A 24,807-nucleotide genomic window follows, 5' to 3' on the forward strand; every position below is an offset into this window, starting at 1 on the left:
TTCCCAGGCAACGGGAGACGAGCTCCAAGGTACTGCGGAGACAGAAGAGAGACTGGGTCATTCCGCCAATCAACGTGCCTGAAAACTCCAGAGGGCCCTTCCCACAGATGCTCGTCAGCGTAAGTGGCCTTTATGATTGGTTAAAACTCCCAAAGTTGGATAGGAAGTACACAGAACCTGAACCCTTTTTCCAGTCCTAACAATAAATGGTTCGTACACGTGGTGTTTGTTCATCAGTCATAAAATCACAAATTTCAAAAGGGGTTTCTAATGATAAGCCTTTTAAATACTTTTTTTTTAGATAACACAATGTGACATTGGAACACAGGAGTGATGGTTGCTGAAAATGGGCCTCTGTACACCTATGTAGATATTCCATATAAGATCTGCCAGTCCCAGCTACAATAGTCATTTACAACATTAACAATGTCAACACTGTGTTTCTGATCAATCTGATGTTATTTTAATGGACAAAAAATGTGCTTTTCTTTCAAAAACAGGGGCATTCCTAAGTGACCCCAAACTTTTGAACGGGAGTGTACATATGGATCACATATCAATGCTAATCAGTGTAATTCAAAGCGCTCTGTTTGCATAGCAAGTCCTTGGGTGGTCAAAACCATTTAAGAAGCAATGGCCACTGAATGTTCTTGTGAGTGAGAGCGAGTATGGTAGAAAGCCCTACAGGAGAAACAAAGAGAGGTTTCTCACTACCGGTTCGTGCCTACTCCCCCCATCCTCATTATGACTGGTTGTCAGGCACGGAATGTGATTATGCTATGTGTCTGTGATACGATTACAACTGCAGAATGTGCTCAGGTATTCTAACCACACTGATTGGGAAAAGAGCTTTTCCCCTTGGACTGAGAGCTCTGTCGCCAGAGACACCGAAAAGCTCCGTCTCTCTAAGTCTTTCATGAGTCTGCTGGGCTTTCACTGAAATAACTGTATATTGTCCCCTTTATTCAGCAATTCAGTTCAGTTGACTTTAATGATATTTGCACAGCTCCTCTTACAATGTAATTTGTCACAGACTTGTAAGTAAAAATCCTGGTCTGGATCCTGGTATAATGGAAAGCCTTGAGTGACATTAAGTAAGAAAAAGTCCCTATCCTCAGCTAGCTAAAGTCAGGGCAAGACTTCATCCCTCGAGCTTTAATATGTCCATGGTTTGGGTGCATCTACAAACCACAGATCTAAAAGCGTGTTGTTTTGAACTGGGAAGATATTATCCACGTGATCAGATAGAAACCATCCCCCCGCAATGATGCTTTCCCATGGCCTAAACCACGTATCTTCTATGTCTGTCCTGTGAATTTGGGAGAAATATGCTCTGACCCACCAGTCTGCTGCCTCTGAGGTGTTACTCGTTATTCAACGGAGCTCCGCTCGTTTAGTATTCGAGTTACGGCAGCGGGGAACAACGCAAGTGACGACCATCCAAACAAATTGCATTTCAGCGAAACTGCTCGTTTTGAAAAAAAAGTATGGAAAATAAACAGAAACACAGAGGGGATTCGGGGGTCGAGATTGTACAAGCCACACGAAAAAAGAAAATAACATGAATAAATAAATGCTTGTGTAAATGCCTTGTTGCGCCGAGCGCTGTGTAGTGCAATGCACTACAGACTTTGAAATGTGAAGGTTCTGTCACAACAGAATGCTCAGTTTGTCTCAGGCAAAAAAAAAACTCTGGAACCCAGGCCTATGCTGCGTGCTGTTGTTCATCAAAAAACACCACTCCCAATGAACAAAACCTATTGGTTTTTACATCTCTCTCTCTCTCTCTCTCTCTCTCTCTCTCTCTCTCTCTCTCTGAGATATCTAGCCATCAGCTTTTCTGCCTGTTTACAGAACCCTCGCAACTTTTGCGTTTGGGTTTAAATTGTGCAGAAGAAGCATTTTTAAAATATTTATTTTCTTCCTTTGTTTTTAACCCTGTTTTCATCCCGTCCGAAGGGACAGCCTGCAGAGGAACAAGAAGGGATCCCAAAAAAAGACTGGGAATGAAAGGAGGAGGAGAGAGGTTTCTCGCCCTTTATTGGAAAGGATGGGAGGAGGTTTTCAAGATGTGTCCCATCTCTCCCTGGCAGGGTCGGCTGTTCTCGTCAGCAGCCCCGGGCCCCCACTGCAGTGAGACAGCTCTCCTGTGTCCAGGGGTCAGTGAAAACCTGAGAAGAGAGGAGAGGTGGAGGAATGGAGGGGGGAGGGAATCAAAGGAGTGTTTGGAAGCGTTAGCGTGCAGCCAATACAATCCACCGCCTGTGCTGTAAATAGGCCCTCTAGGAGCTGGTGGAGGACTTGGAGTAAACTTTTAGGAGCAGGGGAGAAGTGATGCGTGCTGATGCCTCCACTCGGGTCCCATCTCTCTCTTTAATAATGACTGGAGGGCAGTTATGGCCATACAGAGAGCTCCACTGTACCAAGGAGAGATTTTAACAAGGAGCCAGATAGATTTTTGTGGGGTTTTGATGTCGTTATCTTTGATGTTTTTGCTTTGTGCTTTTGACCGTTTCCATGGGTAGACGATCCTGTTACACCACGTGACCAAAAGTATGTGGACCACCTGCTTGTCGAACATCTCATTCCAAAAGCATGGGCATTAATATGGTGTTGCTGCTAGAGCAGCCTCCACTCTTCTAGGAAGGCTTCCCACTAGATATTGGAACATTGCTGCGGGGACTGGCTTCCATTCAGCCACAAGAGCATTAGTGAGGTCGGGTACTGATGTTGGGCGATTAGGCCTGGTTTGCAGTCGGCGTTCCAATGCATTGCAAAGGTATTTGTTCGGGTTGAGTTCAGGGCTCTGTGCAGGCCAGTCAAGTTCTTCCACATCGATCTCGACAAACCGTTTTTGTATGGACCTCGCTTCATGCACGGGGGCATTGTCATGCTGAAATAGGAAGGGTCTGTGTTTCCACTACTCCAGAGTCCAATGGTGCCAACCTTTACACCACTCCAGCCGACGCTTTGCATTCCGCATGGTGATCTTAGGCTTGTGTGCGGCTGCTAGGCCATGGAAACCCATTTCATGAAGCTCCTGATGAACAGTTCTTGTGCTGACATTGCTTCCAGAGGCAGTTTGGAACTCGGGAGTAAGTGTTGCAGCTGAGGACAGACAATTGCTATGCGCAACCCAATTCAGCACTCGGCGGTGGGTTTGTGTTCTAGCAGGGCATACATTTGAAGAACTGACTTGTTGGAAAGGTGGCATCTTATGACAGTGCCACATTGAAAGCCAATGAGCTCTTCAGTAGGGCCATTCTACTGCCAATGTTTGTCTATGGAGATTGCATGGCGGTGTGCACGATTTTATACATCTGCTACTGTATCAAGATGAAAAAATCTCTTTGCTGTTGATGAAGTCTGTATGTCAGCAAGTGTGTGTATGTATGTGAGTGTGTGCATGCCTGTTTGTGTGTTTTAGAATTTGGAGAGAGAGAGGGAGAGAGAGAGCGAGAGGGAGAGAATAAATACCACGGAAACAGACCAATGGACAGACACGGCTTTCAGATTTTGTGTGGTGGAGGAGAGAAGAATGTGTCTGCAGAGCTCTGCCATGTGTGGCTTTCTGAAGCTTGCGTATACATTTATCTCTTTCCTCCTTCTCCCCCTCCCCCTCCCCCTTTCACTTCCTCTCTCTCCCTCCCTACCCCTCCCTCTCTCCCTACCTCACCATTACTCAGTGCCCTGTGTGGCATGGCTGTGAGGCTGACTGTGTGATGCCTACCTTGCCTAATGGCCTGTGAAGCCAATCCAAGCCTTAATGGCCTGTTCTGTCATCCGCCGCCCAGCTGAGTGACATGCGAGGGAAGCTCTAGTCCCGCCATCCCACCGATCCTCTGCCCTCCTCTCCCCTCCCCTGGCCGAGGGGCCGTCAGCAGGACAGACAGGGCTGACAGCAGCCCTCCCTACCCCTCCGTCAGACCAGGCTATGTCACTTTGATCAGGCCACCGCTGCATGGGACAGGTGTGGTGACAAGGCCGCTGCTGCTAACCAGGACTCTTCTCCAGACCCTGGGCCCTGTCAGTGGGGTCGTGGGAAGTGTTGGTTGGATGAGTGAGGTGCTAGTTGACACGCGGTACATTGACCAGACGAGTTGCACTCATTGCCGGGGAAGTGTAAGAGAGCTCAGAGAGACTGAAGCCCAGTGCAGAGACTGCTGCTACTGTATCAAGATCCTTAGCCTCTAGCGTGTGGTTATCAAGGCCTATTGCCATCAGTCCTACTGTACTGTACAAAGACCTACAGCCTTTAGGGTGTCTGTATCACACACATGTAGCCTTCAGTGCTCAAATACCTGGGCCTGTAGACTGTAGTTTATCTCGACTGGCTACTGGGCCAGTTTGAGGCTGTATTCAAGAGTTCCCCAAACGAAAGGTGTAGTGGGTCCGTACTCAAAAAAAAAGATGTCACGTAGAACGTTCACTAGAGTTAATGTGGTTTAGAAATTCCCACTGCAGTATCCTCCATAGATCAGATGGAGCTGAAATGGTACAGAACTTGAACAAGCAGCAAGAAGAATGACCAACAAAGAGACAAGGCAATGGGGACATGATAGCCCTCTTCCAAGAAGAAGAACGGAGCGGGAGGCAGTAATACCTCCAATAAACATGCGTTCTTTTTTGTCGTTTGCTTTCTTCCCCAGCCAAACAGCCATCAATGGCATGTAAAAGAGCCATCGATTTCTCAACGAGGCGTTTCTGAAACCCTCTATTGATCCGCACACTTCTCATGCGGGAGAAAAGCATTGATTCTTCCCACTCGGGTAAATAAAGACTCAAGCCGCCCCCCCCCCCCGATCGCAACCAACCAGCATCAGCGTAAAGCCAACAACACCCCCTGTGAAACAACAAACTTAACCAGAGAACAAACGTATAGTACTATACACTGAGTGTAAAAAAAAAACATGAGGAACACCTGCTCTTTCCATGACAGACTGACCAGGTGAATCCAGGTGATCACTTATTGATGCTCTGATCCCTTATTGATGTCACCAGTGTAGATGAAGGGGGGGAGACGGGTTAAACAAGGATTTTTAAGCCTTGAGACATGGATTGTGTGTGTGTGCCATTCAGAGGGTGAATGGGCAAGACAAAATATTGAAGTGCCTTTTGAACGGGGTATAGTAGTAGGTGCCAGGCGCACCGGTTTGAGTGTGTCAAGAACTGCAACGCTGCTGGGTTTTTCACGTTCGTCAGTGTCCCGTGTGTATCAAGATTGGTCCACCAACCAAAGGACATCGAGCTGACTTGACACAACTGTGAGAAGTATTGGAGTCAACATGGGCCAGCATCCCTGTGGAACGCGTTCAACACCTTGTATAGTTTTTCGGAGGCGAACGGGGGGTGCAACTCAGTATTTAGAAGGTGTTCCTAATGTTTTGTACACTCAGTGTATGTACCAACAGCCTATGTGTATGGTTTGGGACAGGAAGAATAACATTATGACTGTATATGGGTGAGATGATGATGGGTATGGGACACCTGGAAGGGGCTTTCTCAGGGCTGCTGGTTTAGGAGGATTAATTGAGCCGCTGTGAAAATAGACTTCCACGTAAGCGTTTCAACGACGGGGGGGGGGGGAAATGTGGCTGATACTCCAAACGAATGTTTAACACCCGGTGTCCGTTGTGAATCCACGTGGAACCCCGGAGTTCAATAGAGATCCTCTAGCATTGTCGCTATCCCTTTGTTCCCCCTTTCCCTCTACCCCTTTTCTTTCTTTCCCTCTCTCTCTCCATTTCCTCTTTCATTGTCTTGTCTTCTCTGTCTCTCGTCTCGTTCGCTCAGCCTACTTCTCCTCTTCCCACGGTGGTCTACGTTATTTGTCATTTCTCCTTCCTCCTACATATGTGGGATCTTAATTTGACATGTATTCTCACGGCAAAAAATAATCCTGCAGCAACAGGATTTTGACGTTTCGTCCATAATGTTCCCTGATTGTTGGTTAGGCTATTATTTGGCCAAAGGTAGGCTACATGGAAAGTGCAATACTGTAACCGTGTGTTAGTCTGGATAAACGTCAGTACACTCTTAGAAAAAGGGTTCTATAAAAGGAGAACCCTTTTTGGTTCCATGCAGAATCCTCTGTGGAAAGGGTTCGGCATGGAACCCAAGAGGGTTCTGCCTGGAACCAAAAAGGGTTCATGAATGGTTCTCCTATGGTGACAGCCGAGGAACCCTTTTCAAATCTAGGCAGCACCTGATTCTTTCTAAAAGTGTGGATATGACATTGACTGCTGCGCCACCGAAAGACTGCTTTGTTGCCCTACAATTAGGTTGAATGACCTTGTGCAAGTGGTTCATTTTCTACGTCCCTTATTGATTTGGAATAATGGGGAAATGTTGTTGCAAACATGTATTTGCTCCCTGTTGTTCGTTCATTGCCCTGTAATTCAGGCCTTCGAGAGTGAGACCTACCAGACTGTTGTTTGGAATGTTTATGGTGGAAGTGGAGACATGACACAAATTCAACACTGTTGTTTCTTACAGGGCAAGAGTTTGATTGTACATCAATGTCCTCTTGTGTTTCTTTGTGCAATTGCACCCACTTCACAGCTAAGATGAGTCATACTAGTCGATGATTGTGTGTGTGTGGGGGTGTGTACGTCTGTGCGTCTCTGTGCTTACAGTACCTGTCAGAGCACCTTTGCTCCAGTTTCTCTTCCTCTCAGGAGTTGCAGTGTTTTCAGAGCGGGATGAGAGAAAACCCCCCCGAGGTGTCTGCTTTCTCCTCAGCGTACATTTACCAGTGATGAATGACTACAGCTCTCCACTGACACACGCAGCAACAACAAATACAGCAAGCAGAAGAAAGAAAAGGACAAAACAAGGGGAGGAATAGAGAAAGAGAAAAAGGAAAAAAACAGAAAGGATTGCGATGTTTTGGGAAGAGAGTTGTGTGCGTTTGTGTGTGTGGCTGGGTGTGGGTGTGACTCCAGTGCGATTAAAGGCTGGGGTTGTGTTTGGGTCTGATAGACTTCCCAGAGCCCGAGCATCCGTGGCCTTTTCCCTCAGTTCTAATGAGGCCTTCTGGCTTCTGCCTACTCTGGCCGTGCCAACACCGCACCGATCTTCCACATTCATCTCTCTATCTCTATCTCTATCACACTCACACTCACACACTCACACTCACACTCACTGACACACACTCACTCACTCACTCACTCACTCGTACACACAATGTGGTGCGTTGTGCCATGCCACTGCCATTGTACACACACATTGTTTGGGTTTTGTTTGGTGGCGTTTGCCTTTTATTCTGGAACAATGAGACGTCGAACTTGGAGCCAGAGTACACGGCTCCGTCTTGTTTTGTGGAGCCAGTCCACCACTGAGTGTGCGGGAGGGGAGAAACCGAGGGTTGAGAATATTTAAGAATCGCCAGCCCATCCAAATCCCAGTCACGAGGAAAACCGCAGTGTTCGCCGTATGGAATGTGTTACGGATGTGATATAGTGCGGAACTCATTATCTTGGCCAAATAAGTCCAGGCTGTGAAAATAGAAAACAGGGAATGTATGAACACACATTGTGATGTATGTAAAGTACCTTGATATATTTACTAAAGAGTTAAGTTTAGGCTTTTACTCTTGTTGCCCCGCCCCCCTCTCTCTGTAGAGGAATGTAGACGCCTGTAGTCTTGTTAATGGCAGCCACATAGCCTGTCTGTGTGTGAGAGGAGACACACACACACACACACAGCCAGCCAGGAAGTGGCAGAGTCCATCATGTCAGAGGGAAACAGAGGGATCGTGAAAGAGAAGAATCAACCTCTTAAAAGATAGGGGAACGAGGGAGGAAAAGGAGGAGAGGAGACCTCTGTCTTTGAATCTTTCGTCTGCCGGAGCAATGGCCAAGAGCAATGTCAGCGTATTCATTCGCTCCCTGTGTTATTCAATAACACATCTTGGCTCATTTCTCAACCTCTTTGTTTGATTTAATCTCGTAAAGAATTCACCTTGAATGTTTTCCTTCCGAATTCCTTGTGTTTCTCTTCCAGCATGAGCTCTCCCAGTCTGAGACGCAGTAAATCACCACACTAAATACACATTCGGATATTTACTGTTAGTCTCCCCATGGCAGTTTAAATATGGGCCTCTTCAGCTCTCCTTATTGCTCAGTCTAAATGCTGAGCGAAAACATGCATGGGGCTGACGAGAGGAGCTCTGGCAAGAAGGCTGTAGGATGTCAGGGGTGCTGGTACTCAGACAGACTGAATATTCATACTGTGAATAATGTAGAATAGCCAGCTCGCTTGATCCTATCATCAGAATGAGGTTACATTCTTGGAGGAGCCCATTCCTGACTGACTGACCCGGTCTTTTGATATTTGAATTACGATGACACTAGAAGAGAGAGAATGGGATGAAGAAAGTCGAGAGGGTGAAAGTGCTTCACACGGTGAGCAGGGCTAATTGAGTCAGTGGAATGGAGGTTGCTGCTTCCTCTATCGTTTGCTTTGACAGATCAGTCGGTGATCAGTTGGTGTAACTCAGAGGGAAATGTGACAATTATCTTGATAATGTGACTGGATGGTCTGGTACTTATAGTTTAAAAAAAAAATTTTTTTTAAGGTTAGTGTGTGAAGGTGGGTGCCTCACTTGGAGAGGGGGAGAAGAAGAAGACAGTTTCAAGAGAAAAAGTAGTCTGGCCAATGGCGATCTGATTAGCATGGTACATGGAGTATTAAGTCTGAATATCCCCTCCCAGCCTCCCCCACCTCCTGTATCCAGCTCTCTCTCTCTCGCTCTCTGATAATACATGAATTTGAAAGTTAATTTCCTTTGCTCGAATGAAATTAGACTGATCAATGTAATTACTTGTATCAGCCCCAGGAAATGGAATCTCCGACAATCCTGCTTTATTGACAGGAAAACAAACATCCAGTCGGCATTTTGCTAACGTGTTTGTCGAGGCAAGACATTCCTCTGTTTACCTCTCATTATGACGGAATTAACCCTCAGTAGCGCTCACACAAAACTAGCTCATCAGACATAAACAGTGTTATTCTCTTATTCGAGGAGAACAATAGAATATAACACTGACGTCACATTCTAGCCAGTTCCATAGAACACGTCCTTTCTCCCTGTAAAAAACACACCAAAATAGATGTCTGTCCGTGGATCCAGACTGTGTGCACACCCATCCCCAGACCGGTGATTTCACTGTCTCACTGCAGTGAGATACAGTAGAGGCAGAGAATGACGGGAGAGATGTATAAAGGGACGAGATAGAGAGACGTGAGACACATAGGACTCGGTAGAAAGAAGAAGTGTCGGTGCGTGTGGTCGGCGGCATTACTGACAAGGGAAGGAACGCAATTGAAATATAAATATTAACGGTCGCTATATATACTGTATCTGCGTGTCTAGGGACTAGCTATCGATCTACCTAAGATAGCCACGTACTACAAGGCATGTCCATTCAACTTAAACGGGATACTTTGGTAATTAAAGCACCGGGCCTGCTGCCGTTGATCCACACGTAACTCTTGTGCCTTTTTGTCGAAGTGATTTACTGTTTCATTTTGCGTTCCCCAGACTATGGGGATCGCTCGCGTGATTCAGGTTGATGCGAGGTGAGGCTACGAGTTTGCTGTGAAACCACAGCTCTGGGGATGAGCGTGTACATAGCGGGGTCCACAGACAGACCAGCAAATGTTACATGGGGAGGGACACATTCTATGGAACTGGCAAGAGTATGACGTCAGCGTTTATTCTATGTTCTTGTCTAACTGAGAAAATAACATGGTTTACTGTCTGCCGAGCTTGTTTTGTGAGGGCTTCTTCCGTCATAGTTAGGGCTCATTCCGTCATAAGTAGAGGTAAACAGTGGAATGTGTTTATCAATCTACCTAAGATAGCCACTTACTGTACTACAAGGCATGTTCTATCATCTTAAAGGGATACTTTGGGAATTTGGCCACGAGGCCCTTTATCTGCTTCCCCAGATCCAGATGAACTTGTGGATAGCATTTTTATGTCTCTGTGTCCAGTGTGAAGGAAGTTAAATGTAGTTCCCGAGCCAATGCTAACTAGCGTTAATGCAATGACTGGAAGTCTATGGGTATTCTGCTAGCATGCCTCATTGCCAGAATCCCGACGTATCCCTTTAGGTTGAATGGACATACCTTTTCAGTATGTGGCTACTGTAGGTAGATCAATAGATAGATAGGCCCTAGATGTGCAGATACAGTATATATAACGCCCATTAATATTTATACGTTTCTTTCCTTCTCGGTAATGCTGCCATGGTTCCCAGGGGCAGGAGCTCAGACAGACAAAAATCAGATTCAACACACAAAAGAAAGGCATTTATGGGAGAATGGAAGAAAATAGTAATTGCGGTGGAAAAAGTCCCCTAAGCATGAGGTTGAATTGAATTGGAGCGTTTTAGGATGCAAGTCATGTGATGTCAAATTCGAATCTTACTTAATTTAATGTGCTTGTATTTTTCCATTTCTCCCTCTTTCGCTCATTCTTTCCTCGAGGTAAAATGGGAAGCACATCTAAATCAAGGCCTGTACCAGAAAAAAAATCGGATACTATTTAGTTTGTCATGTAGAATGAAAGCCCTCCGTCAGTATCTGCTCATGTAAATATAATGGATACTGTCATTGGGGTAATGGTTTTATGTTATTCCCGCTGGTAAAATCTCCACCACACGCATGCAGGCATGCACACATGTACATGCACACACACACACACACACACACACGCACGTACACACACAATTGCACTACAACTGCTAAAGCCTCCACTGTATGCACACAAATGAGAATCAGTCGTTATCACTCGTTATTTTCATTATAGTTTCGTTTTAGAAATTAAGAATCTGTGCATGTGTGCGTCTGTATGAGTTTGTGTGCACAAGTGTTATTTATATAAACTCGGCAAAAAAAGAAACGTCTTCTCACTGTCAACTGCGTTTATTTTCAGCAAAACATGTGTAAATATTTGTATGAACATAACAAGATTCAACAACTGAGACATAAACTGAACAAGTTCCACAGACATGTGACTAACAGAAATTTAATAATGTGTCCCTGAACAAAGGGGGGCGGGGGGTCAGTATCTGGTGTGGCCACCAGCTGCATTAAGTGCTGCAGTGCATCTCCTCCTCATGGACTGCACCAGATTTACCCGTTCTTGCTGTGAGATGTTAGCCCACTCTTCCACCAAGGCACCTGCAAGTTCCCAGACATTTCTGGGGGGAATGGCCCTAGCCCTCACCCTCCGATCCAACAGGTCCCAGACGTGCTCAATGGGATTGAGATCCGGGCTCTTCGCTGGCCATGGCAGAACACTCACATTCCTGTGCAGGAAATCACACACAGTACGATCTGTATGGCTGGTGGCATTGTCATGCTGGAGGGTCATGTCAGGATGTACCTGCAGGAAGGGTACCATATGAGGGAGGAGGATGTCTTCCCTGTAACACACGGTGTTGAGATTGCCTGCAATGACAACAAGCTCAGTCTGATGATGCTGTGACACACCGCCCCAGACCATGACGGGCCCTCCAAATGAATCCCGCTCCAGAGTACAGGCCTCAGTGTAACACTAATTCCTTCAACGATAAACGCAGAATCCGACCATCACCCCTGGTGAGACTCGTCAGTGAAGAGCACTTTTTGCCAGTCCTGTCTGGTCCAGCAAAGGTGGGTTTGTGCCCATAGGCGACTTTGTCGTCTGATGAGGCTGAGAGAGTCCAGCCTCTCTCAGCCTTTTGCAGACAGTTTGAGCACTGATGGAGGGATTGTGAGTTCCTGGTTACACGTGGTCTGCCACTGCGGGGACGATCAGCTGTCCGTCCTGTCTCCCTGTAGAACTGTCTTAGGTGTCTCACAGTACGGACATTGCAATTTATTGCCCTGGCCACATCTGCTGTCCTCATGCCTCCTTGCAGCATGCCTAAGGCACGTTCACGTAGATGAGCAGGGACCCAGGGCATATTTCTTTTGGTGTTTTTTGTTGTCAGTAGAAAGGCCTCTTTAGTGTCCTAAGTTTTCATAACTGTGACCTTAAAAGCTGTTAGTGTGTTAACGACCGTTCCACAGGTGCATGTTCATTCATTGTTTGTGGTTCATTGAACAGGCATGGGAAACAGTATTTGAACCCTTTACAATGAAGACCTGTGAAGTTATTTGGATTTTTACGAATGATCTTTGATCGTTTCTTTTGCTGAGTTTACGTGCGGTAAAAACGCTACAGCTCCATGAACACTTCTCAGCATCTTGAGACTTCTATCTTGCTCCTCAGATAAACAGTTTAAGAGCAGATTAAAAAAGAACAGCTCGGTATTTACACCCAAGCCCCTTAACTTGGTAGCTTCCTCATTGCCTCTGACTTATAGAAACATCCTCACAAATCGTCACGTTATTGCCCATGTTTTCATTGTGTTTTCATTCCCACTAGAAAATAACATTTCCTCCAACATGCTATAAAGGGTTTTAATATCCCACGTTGTTCATAAACTCAGAGAGAGAGAGAGAGAGAGAGAGAGAGCTTTACAGTTTTCTCCACAGTTCTTGATAATATAATACCAGGGTTCCTAGAGGACTTCTCTTAGATCTGGTTCAATGGGGCCATACAGTAAAGTACATGTTGCAGTACATGTTAGGTTTTGATCCATATGCAATTGAGAATGACTGGCTATTAGTTGCCGGTCAAACTGGCTGACCATAAGGTTTTCACCTGCTTTGCCCACTGGTTTCGTGGAACAGGCTAATACCAGGTAATACCAGACATACAGTGGCTACCCCACATTGGCACGGGCACATTTCTTTGGTGTTATCTGGTTCATTTCAATAAGAAAGAGGTGTGTCAGGATATAACAGCCTCATACCTACACTTATCATCATCTGAGTCCAATCCAAACCACACGTGCATGCGCACTCACACCAACACACACACACACACACACACACACACACACACACACACACACACACACACACACACACACACACACACACACACACACACACACACACACACACACACACACACACACATATATCTCCCTCCCCCTCAATCCAGTGTGGTTTATTTGTCAAACTGACAGCTGGACTCCCAGGCTGAGATAGTTGGCCAAACAGACTCCCTCCCTGGGATAGTCTGAGCCAGAACATCCTGAGAAACACAGACAGACTGGCTGAGGCGCTGTAGTTGGACTCTGTGTGTGTGTGTGCGTGTGTGTGCGCGTGCAAGCGCATGCTCGCGTGTGTTTATGTGTGTGCGCTCCCACCATATGACACCACAGGTCCAGCCTCTCACCAGCTTGCTTGGCATGGACAGGCCTTGGCTGGAAGAGGTTTGTTTTGTCAGACATCCAGTTCGACATCAAACATGAATACACCCTCCTCCTCTGCTCTCCTCTCGTCTTTTTCTCTCCTCCCTCTATACGTCCATCCCTCCATCCTCAGCCAGCTGCTCCTTAGACATCTGTTTTACCAGGTGAGATTCCAAAGGTGTTTCCTCCTGTGGGCTGGAAAGAGAGCCTCCTGCTGTCCTTATAGCCATCTGTGTGTGTCTGTGGGAAAAAGAGGAAGAGCAACAGGCGGAATTTAAAGGAAAGGATTGTACATGTAGGAAATTATACCAGATGAATTAGATGTCATACCCAAGAATACTCAAGTCTGTAATTGCTGCCAAAGGTGCTTCAACAAAGTACTCAGTAAAGGGTCTGAGTACTTATGTAAATGTGATATTTCAGTTGTCTAAAAACCTGTTTTTGCATTGTTATTATGGAGTATTGTGTGTAGATTGATGAGGGGGAAAAAAACAATTGAATAAGAATAAGGCAGTGAACTCAACAAAATGTGGAAACAGTCAAGGGATCTGAATACTTTCCGAATGCACTGTATGTTGGCCTTCCCCTTTATGATCACTCCTCTAGCCAGGTTAGTGTCTCCACAAGCTCCAATCAAGGCACAGTATACCCCTGGCTACATTTCTATTGTTCAGTGGCCAGCCAGTTAAGGCACATACCCCACTGTAGGATTCTGCTGATGCAGTGTCTTCACCCCTCCCACTTCCTTTTCCCCTCTCACTCGTTCTGTCCCCATTTTCTCTCTACTCTGCATTCCTCCTCCTCACTGTGGCCTGATGGACTCCGAGTATGAGTGAAGGGAGGGAATGGATGAAGAGAGAGGGGGGAGAGAAGAGTGGCGAGAGTGGCGGAACGGGTGGGGTGGGGGTGGGGGCTAAATGGTGAGGAAAGTGCAGTAGCCACACATTCGCCCCTCTGTCTCTCTGCCCAGCGTGTGAAAAGCCTCTAGGAGCAGCTAAGAAAACTCATTCATGCATCCATCCCTCTCTGATTTCACAATTCAATCAATCCTATATAATCAACGAGACAGAAAGAGAGAGAAATAGAGAGAAACGTTGCTTTCTCCACCATTATAATGGCTGTGTTCTCTCCATTCTTTCCTCCCAGAGCAGAGGAGAGAGAATGAGGGGAGTCAGACCATTGTTACCTACAGGGAGAATAGGCTTCCTAATTTACCATAAGCCTCTACTATTCAGTCCCAGGCTCCTTTAACCACTGTGTCCCGCTAAGGCAATAATTGGAAAAGTCATTCCCTGCTTAACACCCATTAATTAGTTCCTTTCACTAATAGAGAGAAGGGTATTGTATTGCTCTCGCCCTCCTCACCCAGAGCCCGCACACAGGCCACATATTAGTCTGTATCACACACACACATGCTTGTGTGTGTGTGTGAGTGTGGGTGCATTTGCGTGTGTGTGCTTATAACTGTTTGTTTATCTGTGGGAACTAGCAACATGCCATTGCCACTCTCTCGCCTCTCTGGTTGCAGTGACCTGATGGATTTAGTTTTACATTTTATTTCGCCTTTATTTAACCAGGTAGGCCAGTTGAGAACAAGTTCTCATTTACAAATGCGACCTGGCCAAGATCATGCAAAGCAGTGCGACAAAAACCTCAACATAGAGTTACACATAAACAAATATACAGTCAATAACACAATAGAAAAAAATCTATGTACAGTGTGTGCAAATGTAGAAGATTAGTGAGGTAAGGCAATAAATAGGCCATAGAGGCAAAATAATTACAATTTAGCATTAACACTGGAGTGATAGATGTGCAGATGATGATGTGCAAGTAGAGATACTGGGTTGCAAAAGAGCAAGGCGATAAATGACAATATGGGGATGAGGTAGTTGGGTGTGCTATTTACAGATTGGGTGTGTACAGGTACAGTGATCGGAAAGCTGCTCTGACAGCTGATGTTTAAAGTTAGTGAGGGAGATTTAAGTCTACAGCTTCAGTGATTTTTGTAATTTGTTCCAGTCACTGGCAGCAGAGAACTGGAAGGAAAGGCGGCCGAAGGAAGTGTTGGCTTTGGGGATAATTAGAGGAATATACCTGCTGGAGCGGGTGCTACGGGTGGGTGTTGCTATGGTGACTAGTGAGCTGAGAGGCAGAGCTTTACCTAGCAAATACTTATAGATGATCTGAAGCCAGTGGGTTTGGCAACGAATATGTAGAGAGGGCCAGCCAACGAGAGCATACAGGTCGCAGTGGTGGATAGTATATGGGGCTTTGGTGACAAAACGGATGGCACTGTGAGACTACATCCAGTTTGCTGAGTAGAGTGTTGGAGGCTATTTTGTAAATTACGTTGCCGAAGTCAAGGATCGGTAGGATAGTCAGTTTTACGAGGGTATATTTAATGCAGCGAAGGAGGCATTGTTGCGAAATAGGAAGCCGATTCTAGTTGTAGTTGTCCACATATTCTAAGTCGGAACCGTCCAGAGTAGTGATGCTAGTCGTGTGGGCGGGTGCGGGCAGCAATTGGTTTAAGAGCGTGCATTTAGTTTTACTAGCATTTAAAAGCAGTTGGAGACCACGGAAGGAGTGTTTAATGGCGTTGAAGCTTGTTTGGAGGTTTGTTAACATCTCTGGGATATGTGGACGCCAAAAGCCAGAGAAAATGCAGAGCGCCAGATTCAAATACATTACTATAAAAATCTAACTTTCATGAAATCACACATGTAAGATACCAAATTAAAGCTACACGTGTTGTGAATCCAGCCAACATGTCCGATTTCAAAAAGGCATTTTGTCGAAAGCAAACGCTGCTATTATCTGAGGATAGCACCTCCGTAAACAAAAGAGAGAAAACATATTCCAACCCTGCAGGCGTGACACAAAACGCAGAAAGAAAAAATATGAATCAGGACTTACCTTTGATGAGTTGCTTCTGTTGGCACTCCAATATGTCCCATAAACATCACAAATGGTCCTTTTGTTCGATTAATTCCGTCGATATATATCCAAAATGTTAATTTATTTGGCGTGATTGATCCAGAAAAACACCGGTTCCAATTTGCTCAACGTGACTACAAAATATCTCAAAAGTTACCTTTGCAAAAATATTTCAAACTACTTTTGTAATACAACTTTAGGTCTTTTTTCACGTAAATAATCGATAAAATTGAAGACGGGATGATCTGTGTTCAATACAGGAAGAAAACAAACCTTTCTGGTCACGCGCCTCTATCTAACAGTACACTTGAAGTGACCCTGGTTTTGAACAGGTCTACTTCTTCATTACACAAAGGAAAAACCTCAACCAATTTCTAAAGACTGGTGACATTCAGTGGAAGCGGTAGGAACTGCAAGAAGGTCCATTAGAAATCTGGATTCCCAATGAAAGCTCATTGAAAAGAGTGTGACCTCCCCCCAAAAAATCTGAATGTTTTTTCCTCTGGGGTTCGCCTGCTACATAAGTTCTGTTATACTCACAGACATGATTCAAACAGTTTTAGAAACTTCAGAGTGTTTTTTATCCAAATCTACTAATAATATGCATATATTATCTTCTGGGGAGAGGAGCAGACAGTTGAATTTGGGCATGCATTTCATCCGGACGTGGAAATACTGCCCCCTGTCACCAAGAAGTTTTAACACAGTGTCCAAAGAAGGGACAGATGTATACAAAATGGTGTCGTCTGCGTAGAGGTGATTCAGAGAATCACCAGCAGCAAGAGCGACATCATTGATTAATAGAGAGAAAAGAGTCGGCCCGAGAATTGAACCCTGTGGCACCCCCATAGAGACTGCCAGAGGTCCGGACAACAGGCCCTCCTATTTGACACACTGAACTCTATATGAAAAGTTGTTGGTGAACCAGGCGAGGCAGTCATTTGACAAACCAAAGCTATTGAGTCTGCCGGCAGTGATTTGACAGAGTCAACAGCCTTGGCCAGGTCGATGAAGACAGCGGCACAGTGCTGTCTTTTATCGATGACGCTTATGATACCTTGAGTGTGGCTGAGGTGCACCCATGACCAGCTCGGAAACCAGATTGCATAGCGGACAAGGTACGATGGGATTTGAAATGGTCGGTGATCTGTTTGTTAACTTGGCTTTTGATTTTAGATTTTAGAAAGGCAAGGCAGGATGGATGGATATAGGTCTATAACAGTTTGGGTCTAGAGTGTCTCCACCTTTGAAGAGGGGGATGACTGCAGCAGCTTTCCAATCTTTGGGGATCTCAGACGATACGAAAGAGAGGTTGAACAGGCAAGTAATAGGGGTTGCAACAATTTCGGTGGATAATTTTAGAAAGAGAGGGTCCAGATTATCTAGCCCAGCTGATTTGTAGGGATCTAGATTTTGCAGCTCTTTCAGAACATCAGCTGTTTGGATTTGGGTGAAGGAGAAGTGGTGGGGGGGCTTGGGCAAGTTGCTGCAGGGGGTGCAGAGCTGTTGGCCGGGGTAGGGATAGCCAGGTGGAAAGCATGGCCAGCTGTAGAAAAATGCTTATCAAAATGATTGATTAGATTTAGATGTAGATTTATCAGTGGTGACTGTGTGCAGTGGGCAGCTGGGAGGAGGTGCTCTTATTCTCCATGGACTTTACAGTGTCCCAAAAATGATAGTATCTGTAACTCCACCTGCTTGTTGGGCTTTATACTGTTGTTTCTGCTACTTTAGTGTAGAGCTCGGTAGATATCTAGCAGTTTCTTGTGAGCGTGTGTGTGCGTGCGTGCACATGTGCGTATGTGTTTCTGGAGGGGCTGCAGATCCTGATTCTTCGTGGTTGAATGTCAGTCCCTTTGAACACCAGGCAGACCACAGTACCTAATTGTCACAGTTATGACAGGCCAGATCATTGGTATGTGTACATCAGGACTAACTGTAGGTTGTAGTACCAAGGCAACTGCATCTCCACTTCTTCTTTCATAAACAGTTGTTGTTGGGAGACCCTAAAACAACACAAAGCACTGAGAAGGAGAACGGAAGAGAGAGAAAGAGAAAGAAATTCGTAGACGTGGGTGTCATTTCATAATCGCGCCACTTTTTAAGACTTTCCAAAGGATTACCCCCCCCCCCAAAGAAAAAATGTTTTGCATGTCTGTACAAGTTTAAATATAATTTGACAAATATTTATTTGTCCTAATATAAAAGTAGGAAATGGGACGTTTTCTTTTGAAAATATCTAAAGAGATATCCTTTCTTATAGTATTTTCCCATACAGAAAGGGGTCTTTTATAGAAAATCCTTTAAATGTTTTGAGGTTTTTACAGATTATATACAAAGCTGAAAACTAATTCCAAGTCCAAATAAGTTTTCCTTTTTCATTTGTCATTTAATCCACTATTTTGTTCCATAGATGGCTTATTGGGTTGTGAGGATTGCAAAGAAGGCAATATTATTGTATTGTGTATGCTTGTGTCTGTGTCTGCGTGTGTGTGGTTTTGTGTGTGTGTGTGTTTTTGCGTGTGGCTTTGTGTGTGTGCGCATGCGTGCAAGCGTGCGAGTACGTTCATGCTTATTCACCCACATTTTAAACCTCAACTCAGACAATAACACACGGCCAATGTTGGAACCACTCCCTGGCCAATGCCGGCTGTAGATGGCAATGTTGTTCTTTGGGCGTTGCAGGCGACTCTGGCAAAATATTGTATGTTCTGTATTACCAAATCCAGGCAATAGTGGTAGTGGAACAGGTCTGGATCAAATGCACCAGTCATGTTATGACTTGTCTGTGGCACTGTTTAGTTAGTAGGACTCAGACGTTTAGTGAATAAGGTTTGACAGATCTTGTCCAATGGGAGAAGGTTTAGCTGGGGTCATGACCCCAGGTGCCAGTGTGATCTCCAGTGGTTCAGACAGCAGTATACGTCACAACCTCCCTCTCTAAAACAGAACACACGTCTCATTGAGATGTAGTGGAGTTTGACTTCTCCCTGTCTCCAACTGGCTTTTCATTTCCCCTTTACTTACTGGTGTGTGTGGTTGTGTGCTGGTGTGTGCTTGTGTGTACTTGTGCGTGCATGTGTGTGTGTTCCCATAGGGCGGCACACAATTGGCCCAGCGTCGTCCGAGTTAGGGTTCGGCCGGGGTAGGCCGTCATTGTAAATAAGAATGTGTTTTTATCTGACTTGCCTAGTTAATAAAAAAAGTGTGTGTGTGCGCGCGTCTGCATCTGTTGTGGGAAGATACATATGGTGTAGAGTGTGTACCTACTACAGTATGTACAATACCCTCTGAAAGTACACCCTTTGAATTATTCCACGTGTTTTGTCTCGCCCATCCACACACACTACCCCATAGTGACAAAGTGAAAAAATGTTTTTAGACATTTCTTTGTACATTTATTCAAAATGAAATACAAAAATATCAATACATGTTAGAATCCCCTTTGGCAGCGATTGCAGCTGTGAGTCTTTCTGGGAAAGTCTCTTAAGAGCTTTCCACAACTAGATTGTACAATATTTGCACATTATTCTTTTAAAAAATGATTCAAGCTCTGTCAAGTTGGTTGTTGAGCACTGCTAGAAAGCCATTTTCAAGTCTTGCCATAGATTTTCAAGACAAATTCAGTCAAAATTGTAAATAGACCACTCAGGAACATTCAATGTATTCTTGGTTGCAACTCCAGTGTGTACAGTGCCTTATGAAAGTATTCAGACCCCTTGACCTTTTCCACATGTTTGTTACATTACTGTTACGGCAAATGATTGAGGAGGTGTGGAGTCAGGCGCAGAGAGCAAAAGATGTGGGAAAAAACACGCTTTAATGTCCAGGAAAAATAACATGAACAAAAGTAGGAAAACAAAATGATCAGAAATACAAACGGACAGCGCGAAACCCAAAATACAAACAAAATACACTCAAACATAGAACAGACGAACAAGCCCGCACGAAACAGAAGCGGGCTGAACAAACTATATATAACCCTACCCTAACAACCAAACAAGAAACAGGTGATACCAATCAGACAAAACGAAAGGAACACAGAACAACGGATCGGTGATAGATAGTAGACCGGCGACGACGACCGCCGAGCGCCACCCGAACAAGAAGGGGAGTCACCTTCGGTAATATTCGTGACAATTACAGCCTTATTCTAAAATGTATTAAAAACAAAAAAGTCCTCAGCAATCTAAACATGTGATAGGAGCGCATTCAAAGCACAGGATTTCTAAATGTTTGCAAATGTATCAAAAATAAAAACAGAAATACCTTATTTACATAAATATTCAGACCCTTTTTGCTATGGGACTCGAAATTGAGATGTTTCTTCAACTTGATTGGAGTCCACCTGTTGTAAATTGAATTGAGGTCCCACAGTTGACAGTGCATGTCAGAGCAAAAACCATGAGGTCGAAGGAATTGTCCGTAGAGCCCCCGAGACAGGTCCCCAAGAACATAGTGGCCCCCATCATTCTTAATTGGATGAAGTTTGTAACCATCAAGACTCTTCCTAGAGCTGGCCGCCCAGCCAAACTGAGCAATCGGGGGAGAAGGGCCTTGGTCAGGGAGGTGAGCAAGAACCCGATGGTCACTCTGACAGAGCTCTAGAGTTCCTCTGTGGAGAAGGGAAAACCTTCCAGAAGGACAACCATCTCTGCAGAATTCCACCAATCAGGCCTTTAAGTTAGAGTGGCCAGACTGAAGCCACTCCTCAGACAGCCTACTTGGAGTTTGCCAAAAGGCACCTATCGACTCTCAGACCATGAGAAACAAGATTCTCTGGTCTGATGAAACGAAGATTTAACTCTTTGGCCTGATTGCCAAGCTTCATATCTGGAGCAAACCTGGCACCATCTCTACGGTGAAGCATGGTGGTGGCAGCATCATGTTGTGGGGATGTTTTTCAACAGCAGGGACTGGGAGTCTAGTCAGGATCGAGGCAAAGAGGAACGGAGCAAAGTACAGAGTGATCCTTGATTTTTTTTTTTACTTGCTCCAGAGCGCTCAGGACCTCAGGATGCAGCGAAGGTTCAACCTTCCAACAGGACAACGACCCTAAGCAGACAGCCAAGACAATGCAGGAGTGACTTCGGGACAAATCTTTGAATGTCCTTGAGTGGCTCTGCCAGAGCCCGGACTTGAACTCGATCAAATATCTCTGGAGAGAACTGAAAATAGCAGCAATGCTCACCATCCAACCTTGCGAGGATCGGCAGAGAAGAATGGGAGAAACTCCCCAAATACAGTTGTGCCAAGCTTGTAGCATCATACCCAAGAAGACTCGAGGCTGTAATCGCTGCTGCCCTATGTGCTTCAACAAAGTCCTGAGTAAATGGTGTGAATACTTATTCACATGTGTTTTTTCCCTTTTTAAATTTTTTATAAATGTGCCAAAAATTCTAAATATCAGCTTCTGCTTTGTCATTATGGGGTATTGTGTATAGGATGAGGGGGGGGGGACAGTTGAATCCATTTTAGAAAACGGCTGTAACCTGACAAAATGTGGAAAAAGTCAAGGGGTGTGAAAACGCTCTTTAAGCAGTGTATGTGCCTACATTTATGTTTACACACCTCTCTTTGTTTGCGTCCTCTCTCCTTCTCTCTCAATCTGCCGTGGTGAGTATTGTGTGGGCTGAGCAGAGCTCAGAAGGCCTCTACTGGGGACAAACACACACACAGTGCTACAGTCCTGTGCTCTGAATGCACTCCTATCACATGAAACAGAGACATCCGGTGCTCCGCGAGCTTTTAGTTTCCAACAACAGCGCTAAACCCTGCAGGAGCTAGCTAGCCAACGCTAAACCCCCCAGGGCGAATTCTCCTCAGGAGTCCAAGCTGTCATCTCCACTAGCTCTAGCTCAGCCCATAAAACCTCTTAGATGTTAAGTCCCCTATATAGGGGACTTTGAGCGATTCTGGAACGGTTCCGAACGACATTTCAGTGTACAGCAAGCTCTTTGAACGGCACAACATCAATTGCCTTTACACTCCCTAAAACCACTAGTTGTCCCGATTCGTATGCGCTATTGCAAGCGCAGCTTCACAGACACATGAAATCGATGTCAAGCATGTCAAGCATCATGTGACATATTTTCTGGCCTATCCAGACAAAGAAGCGATTCCCTGTGCCTTTGCAACTCACAGCTGCACATGCAATAGTGCATATGAAACGGGAGAGTCTAGAGGATGCAACAATTAGTAGTCTCCTCTTGCTGTGGTCTTATCAGATGGATTTTTAGCTGTCGACAGGAATAAAATATATAACTCATTTGTAGAATTGAAACAAGACCACTTTCTCTCGGTCACAGACGGGCGAAATCGCTTTGTGCCGAAGTTGTAACGTTGTAACGTCTTTGAACATTTAGTAGAAAAGTCTGTCGTCAGTTATATGAAATGGTGACAATATTGTACTGTCACTAAGTATGATCATTTATTTTACATTTATAGGGTGAAATCTTATAGTAAGTTGTTTATAATTTGATTGAAATGCTTCATAAATATAGTAACAGTCATTTCAAGCCCTATTGCCCCACTTTTGTTGAATAGTAAACATGTATATATGATTTTTCATATTCTCATAATATTTGTACAGTGTACTTGAGCTTGTGTCCTCAGAAAGGTGTACATCTCGTCAAATTCTAACAATTGTTTTTACCAGAAAGGTGAGTTCCAGAACTTTCTAAAAAACTATGCAGCGTTTCCAGTTATTGTTTATGGCTGTCTCTTGAAAAATAATTACTTTTGGGTATGTCTATTTAGGTGGAAATCTACATTTTGCCCTATCAATAATACACAGACAGTCAGACAGCGGGAGAAATAACACACCTGGATTGGACACAGTGTTCATTCATAAGGTGGATTCAATGTGTTTCAGTCTTTCTCCATACAAAACATTTAGACGATTATTATAAAAAGTCAAGTCGGTCTATTTTAATAAGTGAGAGCAGGAAAGATGATTTAATACTATATGAATGACATTGTCTTATATACAGCGAAAACAATGCTGTGCAAATATGATAGAAATGGAAATGTCGCAGGAACATTTAGGAGCTGATCCCCCCCCCCCCGTCCTCTCTGCACCCAGCAGCAGTACAGAGAGCATCACTCCTCTATCCTATTCCTCCTCTCTATTATTCCACCTCCTCCCCTTTCCTCTCCCTTGTTTCCCCCGGAGAGCCGGCAGCACGATAGTTTCTCATTTGATTCCGTTTTGCCAGGCAGAGGGGAGCTCGGCTCACTGATAAGATCTCCTTATTACGCAGACAAGTTTTCAGTTAATGAGGAGAATTGCTTTGATCCGTCGACAAATAGGTCATTTAACCAGTGTCTGCGTTCTGACGAGAGACGTTATACTGTCTCACACATTCACACACACACGCGCATGCACTCACGCACACACACCCCTTTGTCTCTAACAAGAGGAGAGGGAATGAGACAGAGAGAGAGAGAGAGAGAGGGGGGGAACTGCTCTTGATTATTAGCGCCTTTCAAAATGAGTCCCTTTATCATTCATTACCCAGCGGAGGGCTGTGAGTTTGTAAGCACGTCTCACATGCCCACAGTGACACACACACACACACACTGACACACACACCCACCCACCGTGACACACCCACTCTGACACACACACCCACGGTGACACACAACTCACACAAAATAGAGTGGAATCAAATGACTGTGATGTTTTTGACAGTGCCCCTTAGCGTTACACTGATGTTGTGTGAACGTTGTGGGAGGGGAAGGTAATTGGCTGGAATGACCAGGGAGACATGCGTTCAGCTGATTCTCCCCCAAGCAGGAGGACTTGGAAGCGGGTGGGAAATCAGGGGGCGGGAGGAACGGGGAAGAAATGAAGGAGTGCTATCACTTCTAACTGGGAAGGATTTATGCGCCGCTGCCAAAGCCAACGGATTGAAGTAATTACATTTTTTTCATGCATGGTTTCTGTCCCTGAAATGGAGAGAAAGAGAGAGTGAGAGAGAAGGGGAGGCAGGAGAAATACAGTAGTTTAGCTGTGGAGAATTTTGGACTGGAAGCAGCAAATTAAGTCGGTAAGGTTTCCATCCTCCCGCCCCGCCTTAATGCTTCAGCTAAATGAGCATAGAGGACAGTAGTTAGGGGAGGGAGAGTTCAACCCAGCTGCTAGTTACACCTATAGCCCTCTCTCCTCTGTTTGTTGTTGTTGTTGTTTTGAGGATGGAAAGTCTTTGAAGTACAAGTAGCCAATCTGTAAAAAACAGCTTGTTAATTACCATTGCCGTCAGCTTTCAAGTAATTCACTGCGTTGGAGCATAGGCCTTATGCACGTGTGTGTGTGTGTGTGTTTGTGTTTGCTGTATGTAAGTAGTAGCTCCTCCAGAGAGGACTGTGAGTTTGTGTGGGGGACCATACTGTTACAACGCATTGAGAGTGGAGGGAGAGGAGGAGGAGGAGGATGATGATGATCCTGGTGATGATGATGATGATGACAGGTTGTTATGGTGATGCTAGGATCAGTCTGGATGACAGCTTTCTGACAAACTATGTCCTAGTCCTTCCCTGGTTAGTCTCAGGCTATTCTCTCCCCGGG

General features: G+C 45.0%; 1 protein-coding gene across 1 annotated transcript in view; it reads left to right on the forward strand.

The window, feature by feature from the left end:
* Positions 1-24,807, forward strand: part of LOC135504639 (cadherin-4-like) — a 362,186-nt gene that overhangs the window by 278,662 nt on the left and 58,717 nt on the right. The window contains exon 5 of the mRNA XM_064923378.1: positions 1-119. This exon is cut by the window's left edge and continues 94 nt beyond it. Coding sequence (XP_064779450.1) covers positions 1-119 — 119 coding nt within the window. The remainder of the gene's footprint in view (positions 120-24,807) is intronic.

Source organism: Oncorhynchus masou, chromosome 18, assembly GCF_036934945.1.
Source record: "Oncorhynchus masou masou isolate Uvic2021 chromosome 18, UVic_Omas_1.1, whole genome shotgun sequence".
Classification (NCBI taxonomy): domain Eukaryota; kingdom Metazoa; phylum Chordata; class Actinopteri; order Salmoniformes; family Salmonidae; genus Oncorhynchus; species Oncorhynchus masou.